Here is a 9583-nt window from a genome sequence, read left to right as displayed (position 1 = left end):
CTTCCGGTCAGGTCAAGGCCAAGCTCGGAGCAGTCTCGCCTGCCCCCTTCGCCCAAGAAAATCGAGATCCGGCCTACACGCACAGCCCAGGTCTCCTGGCCCATCAGGAGTCGTTTCAAAAGAATGGAAAATGGGTTATTTGGATGGGGGGGTAGTCTTTTAACACACATGCACCCCAGGAGTCACAGGTGACTTGTTCCAATTAGTAACTGTCTAATTAAATTAGAGTCTGCGAGATCAGCCAATAGGTGGACGAGGAGAGGAGAGGTTCCTCTGCGAATGGAGCCGCCCCCAAGCCCCTCCTCGCGCTCAAGGGGGAGCGGGAGTGCGCGCGCACGCGCCTATATAAGCGCTCCCGAGCGCGGTCCACCGTGCAGTCACTGGGATGGTTTTAGAGGGACGAGGGCTGGCGGGGGGGCTTCCAGGGAGGGCGCCTCCACAGAAGGCGGGTCGGGGCCTGTTTTACGCGGTTTCTCACGGGCGCTGGGAAACGAGGACCTTGCTGAGGGCTGGGGCGTTGTGAGGCGCGCGCAGCCTGCGCCTCTCCGCAAAGTCGAGGGACTTTCGAGGGGAGCGGCGGCTGGCGGGATGCAGCTGGGGGAGCAGCTCTTGGGCAGCGCGGCCAGCCTGCCCGGCGCCCCCTTTTACCCGCTGGACGGCGCGGGCGGACGCGGCGGCGGCGGCGGCTCCTCCGCGCGCCACTTGGGCTCCGGGTCGCCGCCGCCGCGCCTCGACTTGGAGAAGGGCCCGAAGAAGTTCGGCGCGGCCGCGGGGCCGGCGGTGACAGCGGGCCTGCTGGGCGACGCGGAGGCGGCGGGCGAGACGGCGCCCTTCGCCGCGGCCGCCGGCCAGGTGCCCGCCAAGGCGGCCCAGGCGCCGGACGGCGCGCGCAAGGGCTCGCCGTGCCCGGCGGAGGAGGAGGCGCTGCCCCCGGCGCCCGCGCCCGCGCGCTACGCGCTGGACGGCCTGAGCCCCGAGCGCTACTACCTGCAGTCGCCCGGCCCGCAGGCGGGGGCCGAGCTGGGCGGCCCGTGCGCCCTCTTCCCGTACGCGGGAGCGGCCGGCGGCGCCCAGCCCGGCTCCATGTACCAGGCGCCGGGCGGGGCGCGCTACCCCTACGGCTCGGTGCTGTCGCCGCCGGGGAGCTTCTCCGCGGCGGCCGGCAGGACGTCCTTCCCGGCCGGCGCGTACCAGTACGGCCAAGGGGGCCCTCCGGGCGGCCTCTACAGTCCGTACCCGCCGCCGGCGGCGGCGGGCTCCTGCGGCGGACTGGGGGGCCTGGCGATGCCCGGGGGGGCGGCCGGGCTCCGCGCCCAGGTCTTCCTCTGCAACCGCCCCCTCTGGCTCAAGTTCCACCGGCACCAGACCGAGATGATCATCACCAAGCAGGGCAGGTACGCGGGGGCGCGCCGGCCCTGCGGGGGGCGGGGGGGCCCTGACATCCCAGCTCCTGCGCGGTCCGCGTTGCGCGGGGTGGCCGCTCCCCAGCCCGGGAGAGGCTCCTGCAGGGAGCGCCCTCGGGCTCCCCGGGGCGCGCTAGTCGTTGGCTGGACGGGGTGAGGGAGTCCGCCGCTTCGCATCGGGCTTCGCAATGCTGATTCCGCCCGGTAGCCGTTCAGAGAGCCGCAGGAACCAGAATGGCCCATTTGGCCCTGCCCTGTTCAATTCCGAGTACGGAGAAGCGTCCTCAAGGAGTGGGTCAGAGTTGGTTTTCAGAGGCTTCGTGCCCGTCTTGCCTGTTTTATTTTTCCCCACCTGACCAGGCTCGCCCCGCTCCGCCTCGTTTCTTCCCGTTTCTCCAGACTAGTGTGTTTCTTTCCCGTAGCTACTCTCAAGTTAGACTTTATGCACACTTACCTGGGGGAAAGCTTCGTTGAACGTCGTCGGACGTGCTTTTGCGTTAGTTAAAGTGCCGACGACTGTGCTGTGAAATTTAGCGTCTGAATTGCCGCCGAACACGCTGGAACTTAGACTTTGAAGAAAAAAGATTGGGGTGTATGGATTATGCACACCTAATTAAAAAGATCAGTTGCTTTCCGAGTTGACTTCAGCTAAGAACCCTTAACATCCTGATTCCCAAATTTGTTTCCTGCTAACAAATTCGTTTGAGATCAGCAGGAGGTCCTTCCTTCTGAGGTCTGAATCGTAAGTCGAGCGGACAAGGAAAGGCAATCCCTAGGATATTTTGCAACCAAAACTGGACAAATCTACATTTTTGGATTTCAGAGATGATTGGGCTATGGGTTGAAATTTAAGAAACAAAAACTTTCCCAATCCCGTAGTGTGTTTATTTCCAAGCAGGTGCTGTTGTTTTCTTCTCCCAGTATTCCCCTAAGTAAACTTGGGTTTATAGCTGAAATATATGAAGAGGTCCCTATCAGTTTTAGAAAACGAGCCATTAATTTATGTCCAGAAAGTCTAGGAAAAATCGGGTTGTCTCCAGTGTTAGTCCTAATTAGAGTAGACCCACTGAAATTAATGGAACGTACATTGGCTATGGCTAACATGCATCCTCTTAATTACAGTAGACCTATTGAAATGAGGACTAACTCTGGATATAACTTTTAAAAATGGAAAAGCTCAGTCCTTGGACTAGTAGTGAAAGATCTACCTCTATATATGACACAACTGGGAGACTGGTGGGGACAACCACCCTGGGCTTCAGAGCATCTTTGGGGGGAAATTATATCTGCCCTCTTTTCTTTGATCTCATCTTTTGAGCCAGCCACTGTCTTGCTCAGAGGAGAGAGAAAGAGACTTGGAGCCAAAAGCTCTCATGGCAACTCTCTAAATATAAAACCCAGGAGGGGGGCCACCATCTGCCTCCCATTCTCAGCCCAGGTCCTAGCCAAGGCTGGAGTGCACTGCCAAAGGACCTTGGTGGGGGAGGGGGACCTTCTGATGCAAGGCCTTCCCTTCCTCTAAAAGCCTCACTTTCCAATTCTAGGCGGATGTTTCCTTTCCTGAGTTTCAACATCACAGGCCTCAACCCCACAGCCCACTACAATGTCTTTGTGGAGGTGGTGCTGGCAGATCCCAACCACTGGCGCTTCCAGGGGGGGAAATGGGTGACCTGTGGCAAAGCGGACAACAATATGCAAGGTAGGTGCAGGCCCAGGATCAGAGTGGACCCTCTGAGGTGGACCTTCACTGTCCCCTGTTGTCAGCCTGCTCTGCCCCTCCCTCCGTTCAACCCACAATTGCTGTGCAGTTCTCTTGACTGGTCAGAATATTATAGCAACCACCCCTTAGTGTTTGTCCCATGCACGAAGGTAACACTCCACCTGAAACGAGTCGTGCCTTTTTATATGGCTGTTTAGGAAATGGCTTCTGAGAAGCCAAGTGGTGAGGCTGCTCTGAGAACTGGATGTGGGTGGGGTGGTTTTAAGATCTCTGCTTCTTCCACACACCTTGGAAACATAGGGAAGATCAGCCTCTTCCCCTTTCTCTTCATATACTGCTGATTGTATTTTGGCCTGACAGACTGATCACCTTTGAAAGGCTGCTTATCTTAATTAATCCAGATGTGCAAGAGTGAGGTCAGCATTGCCTGGGGGCCAGTCCTGACTGCCTAGTACAAGCTTGTATACACGTTGGTGCCATGTCTTCTCTGGAAGTTAAGCCTCTTCGGTGTGCTGAGGTGGCAGAAGAAAAAGACTCTGCTTTTCTCCCCCTCCAACAGGCAACAAAGTTTATGTTCATCCTGAATCTCCCAACACCGGAGCCCACTGGATGAGGCAGGAAATTTCCTTTGGAAAACTGAAACTCACGAATAACAAAGGGGCCAATAATAATAATACCCAGGTAAGTTGTTGGTTGGTATATAGAAAGTACTGAGATGAACAGGCTGGAGTTGGTGGCAGGGGACACAGCCGGATGGAAGCTACACTGCTCTGAGTGCCATTTTTCTTGGTAGAAGAGTGAAGTGCAAATCAAATACAGTGAATTTTGGAAGTGGGTCTGCAGTAAACATGGAATTCTCTGGAATTGTATTAATGGTATTAAATAGTATTCATGGCTCGATTTTGTCCTTTAAAAAGATCATAAACTGGCATGGGGGCAGAAAATATGTAATGGGGACGGACCCATATTAGACACTTGTAAAGTCAGTGTTCACGTGCTCTGTATTTTGGACGAGATGTAATCATTGATTGTAAATCATGTTTGACTATTGCAGACTAAACTCTTGTTTTTCCAGATGATAGTTCTGCAGTCTCTGCACAAATACCAGCCTCGTCTTCATATAGTAGAAGTGACCGAAGATGGTGTGGAGGATATTAATGACTCATCTAAGACACAGACATTTAACTTTCCTGAAACTCAGTTCATAGCTGTTACTGCATATCAGAACACTGATGTAAGAATAAAATATACTTACCTCAGATAAACACACTAGTACAGTATGTTATAGCAAGACCCTTCTTAAATTAATTGATAAAATCAAGGAAGCCAACAGACTGAGAAATCAACCTTTTTAATATTAGTGTTAATAATAAATGGCTTGTTTTAGCAGATCTCTAGATATAATTTAGCATGCCTGCATTTCTTTAGGAAAAAAAAAACAAATTTCTATATAAGCACCTTTCCTCCTTTTTCAGTTACAAGAGGAATTATCGCTATAATTTGTGATACCTAAATACAGGCTTTTTACATGTTTCACTTTACAGATCACACAGCTTAAAATTGATCATAATCCCTTTGCAAAAGGCTTTCGGGACAACTATGATTCGTAAGTAGCATACTTGTATCTGTGTACTACCACTGTTTATATTAAAAACTTTGGGTTAAAATATACAAAAACAAGGCTACTTCTAGCTGTTAGCAACAATCTTCAGCATAATTTACTTGGCTGTAAGTTATATTGAAATCAGTGGAACATGCTTCTAATCAAACTAGTTAACTTTATTTACATCCAGATACTAATTAAAAGAAACTCCTCCGGGTCCTCTTAACAGATACAGTAATACTAGACACACTTACCTGGAAGTAAGTCCCATTCAACTCAGTGAGCTTACTGCTTAGAGTAAGTTGGACTTGGCAGTAGGAACAGTTGGCTATATGCTTAGAAACTGGAAATAGCATAAGACACTACTCTGGAACAGCATCTAATCTTGCACCCCTCAAAGTTATCTTTGATAATTTAAAGAATAGTCTAGCCAAAGGTTAAATGCTTCTCATATGCATTAGAAATGTTAACGTTGCTTTTTAAAATGAGATTTGTCAGACTCCAAAATTGGATACTGGGTTGGTTGACTTAATCCTGAAGATGAAATAAACAGCCTGGTGTCCTGTCCTTGGTAAATAATTCAGTCTCATTGCATGTTAATGCCAGCTTTCTAAATGGTAAAGAACAGTACCTTAGCATTTCTCTCTTATATTTGTAGCATGTACACAGCTTCTGAAAATGACAGATTAACTCCATCTCCCACGGATTCTCCTAGATCCCACCAGATTGTCCCAGGAGCCCGGTACAGCGTACAACCCTTCTTCCAGGAACAATTTGTCAACAACCTGCCTCCAGCTAGATTCTATAATGGGGAAAGGACTGTACCTCAGACAAATGGCCTCCTCTCTCCTCAACAGAACGAAGAGGTGACCAATCCTCCTCAGAGGTGGTTTGTTACTCCAGTTCAGCAGCCTGGGGCCAACAAACTGGACATGAACTCCTATGAAACTGATTATTCTCCTAGTACTTTACTTCCATATGGTATCAAATCCCTTCCCCTTCAGACATCCCATGCTCTGGGATATTACCCTGATCCAACGTTCTCCTCCATGGCAGGATGGGGGAGCAGAGGCTCTTACCAGCGGAAAGTGTCTACTGGCTTACCTTGGACCTCCAGAACGAGCCCTCCAGGTTTCTCTGAAGACCTGATTTCTAAGGAAAAGGTTAAAGAAGAAATGGGCTCATCCTGGATAGAGACCCCACCCTCCATAAAGTCTCTAGATTCAAATGATTCTGGAGTCTACACTGGTGCTTGTAAAAGGCGGCGAATCTCCCCAAGTACGTCCAGCAATGAAAATTCTCCAACAATGAAGTGTGAGGACATTAATGCTGAGGACTATGGCAAAGACACTTCTAAAGGCATGGGTTACTACGCATTCTATACCAGTTCTTAATGTGCTAAGTACTGGTCTCATGTTAAAACTTGACTGTCTGTAATTTCAGTGGTGGTGCAGAGTCCTCTGGCATAAACACTGCCAAAGGAACTCTTACCTTCCACCGTTTTGACAATGTACTTGTGCAATTCTATAGAAGGTGCCAAAGTTTTGACTGATTTCTGCAGGTAAAAAGGGAAGAAACAGGGTAGCACTAAAAGGAACCATGGTCTCTTTCCTCCCCCCTACCAAGAAGATGTGAGGGAGGGTCTAGGCAGACTGGAGGAAAGGTGGGGTGTTAAAGATGTATAGTTTGGCCAATGGGTAAGTGCTGTGCACTACCAAGCTATTTCAAGGTTCCCGGAGTGAGGGAAGAGCAGGTGCTTCTTGAATAAATTCCTACCCTATTGGATTTGTTATCACTGCTAAAGAGTGGACATATTCCAAACAGAGGGTTTTTCTATGGAGGCATTTCTTACGAAATACGCAAGAACCAAAAATCAAACTCTTCCTTTAATGATAAAACCTTGCTTTGTCCTGTCTTAGGAGACTCTAAATGTCTTGGCAGAAAGTTATGGCAGTGAAGGAATCCTACAAAGGTAGCAAAAAACAAACACAAAAACCAGTATTATGTACAGCTCTGTGTCTAGGTATATTGTAGACTATGACAAAGCATTCTGTTATAGTTGTAGTCATGGCAGTGCAGTTGGGTGTCTGAAGCTGGTGTGTGTTGGGAGTTCTTTATTTAAACAACTTCTAATCTGACAGTGGCCACTGAAGCTGAGAGTACATCAAAATATCTATTTATTGGTAGGTGGTGAATGTATTTTTCAGCTGTTCTAAATGGAAAGTGTGTTGTAACTCCTGTTGCTCCGTCTGTAAATACTCTTATCAGATGATGTTGAGGTGGCAAAAGACTAAAGCAAAGCATTAGTTTTATTTTGGCGTGGGGCTTCTGTCTGTACATAATTTTTAATAAATGTGTTGCAATGACAGGACCTGCTTTTTACTTTTTCTGCCATAAGGAAAGCTACAAAGAATGATTGACAGAAGATACTGGAGTGCTTATGCATAACATGTTTCCAAGGAGGTTCTTCAGCTTATGTGAACATCCAAGTTTATTTCCCAAGCATAGCAGGAGTACAATGATGAGGCAGATTTGTAGTGGTATGGTAGGAGCTTGTATGGTTGGGGTGAAGAAGAAGAGACCCCTTTCCAAGACCTGGCCTGCCACGACTCCGTTCCTTAACTGCCGCACTACAGACTCAAAGACAGCTGGGCCTCTTTCCTTCTGTTCTCAAGCTCTCCGATAGGTCTGAAATGGCAGAACAAGAAGCAAGTGAGATTGAATATTGCCTCCAGGTACTGCTCCACTGGGCCTTATTTCAATTTGGACAAGGTGCTTAGCTGCTAAAGCTGGTTCCCTCTTCCTGCTGGTGCTGAAGGAGAAAGGGTAGTCTAGGCTCAGCTGAGACCAGTAAGCAAACTTGGGAGGAGAAATGTCATCCAAACTCTGATCTGTGTAAGATGTATAATTTGGTCTGTGCATATTGCTTTGAGAGAAGCCCCCCTCTCCGCTTCCACTGAACTGGGGGGAGGGGGTCTTGGCCTCCCCCCCCCCCCGCACGCACGCACGCACACACGGAGCTCCCATAATGCATTGATGAGGTCTGGTGAAAAAGCCTTTGGGTGCCACTTGACTTAAATCTAGGCTCGTGCTGCCTGCTTTGCTACACGAGGGGCATTCGTCTGGCTCTGCTCCGAGGCATCAAGAAGCCGCAGCAAGGCAGGGCCTTTGGCGCTCACGGCGCGTTTTGCCGCTGGAGTTTTGCTTGGATGCAGCCTCAGGACTGAGGGCCCGCCGCGACGCCGTCTTAGCCCGCGGTTCCCGAAAGGTAAGTGCCAGCTAGCTCGGGAGAGGCGTCCCCAGGCGGGATGCTCAGCGCGCCCCTCGCCAGGGGCCTTTTCCTGCGATTATCCTCGCGCAGCCTCCTCACGGCTTGGCACGCCGCTTTTCCCCCCGTGCTTTGTTCCAAGAGGAACCGAATCGCGATGGCCTCGAACAAGGGTCTGACGCTTTCTTTTCCAGAAAGCTGGCGGGAATTCGTTCCGTTTCTCGTGGCACTGGATCCTTCGCCCTGCTCGGGGGCTCTCATTTTAACCCAGTTGGCCCCCAGTTTAAATCGAGGAGCGAGTTCCTTTTATTTTCCCAGCGCCTCTGCTTCGGTTTTGGTGCCGGTGCGTTTTCAAGCCACTCTCAAAAGGATCAAGGACTTCAAAATGGTCTAGGCGCTCCACAAGCCAACTGCTATCAAGCGCTTTGATCCATTTAAACGCGACTTTCAACGACCCGATTAACGAGAAGGGTTTGGCTCGGAGAAGCTGAGCTACGCCGGAGAAGTTTTGCTGTTTGTTTTGTCGTGGGAAAGGTGAGGCTATAACCCGGTTTCATTCCAAAGATTTTGCCGCGGGTTGTGTGGATCACGAGACGTCCTAGATTTATTTTGCATTGATCTGGTTCTAGAGGTATTTTATTCCGTAAGTTAGACCGGGACTTAACTTTTACGGTAGACAGGCAAGGTTGCATTCTGATTCTTAGAAACAGAATTATGCGGGCGATCTGCAAATAAAAACTAAAATCTGAATTCGTTGCTTACTTAGCAGTAAACGCGCATTGAACCCAGCGGGACTTCTGCAGAAATTTGGATCGGGGCGCATTACACGTGTACTTTCATTTGTACGCGTGTAGCTTGTTGAACGAATTGGAGTGCTCGAATTCTTCTACACGGTGGGGGAAGAGACGGAGAAACGGGATGGGAATCTGAAACTTTCTCGCTCTCGGGTTCCACAGAAGTCACACCAGAGACTTCCGTGTCTTGCCAAGGTTTGCCCGCTCTTCTGTCGGGATGCAATACAGTGTGACCCCGGATCTTTGGGAATGACACAACTAGGCGGCACCCAAATATTTGTCAGCACGAAGAGGGAAGGCATGCTCTTTCTGACAATCAGCCCCACCGGTCGCCCTCTCGGCCTCCCTCTCTCTCTGGCTCCTCACCCGCTCAGTTTCCCCTAAAGTCCCCTTTCTGGGGTACCAAACACTCCTCTACAGCGGTGTTTCCACGCGCCCCGTCTATTCGTGCGCGACTCTGCTCGATGAACAGAAATAAAGAAGCAGAAGAAAAAAACCCGGGGAGGGGAGGGGAGGGGAGGGGAGGGGAGAAGAGAGGGGAAAAAACCTGCGAAAAGTCCTCACACTATTTAATGGAACCGTAAGTGCTTGGCTGGCCCCAATTAACACCTTGTGATAAGGCATTCCTAAAATGGGGGTGCCAGACACCAAATTGCGAATAAATGTATCTAATTAATCTGCCTAGGATGACACCGATAAACAAGTCTATATTTAAACCGAGATCAAGGGCCTCGATGCGGTGTATTTGTTTACAATAACGACAGAGGAAAGCGGGGAGTGGAGCAGCGCGCACGC

General features: G+C 50.0%; 1 protein-coding gene across 1 annotated transcript; it reads left to right on the top strand.

The window, feature by feature from the left end:
* The first annotated feature begins 588 nt into the window (after positions 1-588).
* On the top strand, positions 589-7039 carry EOMES (eomesodermin). The gene is made up of 6 exons (XM_044449409.1): positions 589-1394; positions 2948-3102; positions 3683-3804; positions 4199-4357; positions 4668-4729; positions 5385-7039. The coding sequence occupies exons 1-6, from the start codon at positions 589-591 to the stop codon at positions 6118-6120; spliced, it is 2040 nt and encodes a 679-aa protein (XP_044305344.1). The 3' UTR covers positions 6121-7039.
* Positions 7040-9583: the final 2544 nt, after the last annotated feature.

This window comes from Varanus komodoensis, unplaced genomic scaffold, assembly GCF_004798865.1.
Source record: "Varanus komodoensis strain SLA01 unplaced genomic scaffold, ASM479886v1 scaffold58, whole genome shotgun sequence".
NCBI classification, from domain to species: Eukaryota; Metazoa; Chordata; class Lepidosauria; order Squamata; family Varanidae; genus Varanus; species Varanus komodoensis.
The sequence above is the reverse complement of the archived record's forward strand: the minus strand, read 5'-3'. Positions and strand labels throughout refer to the sequence as shown.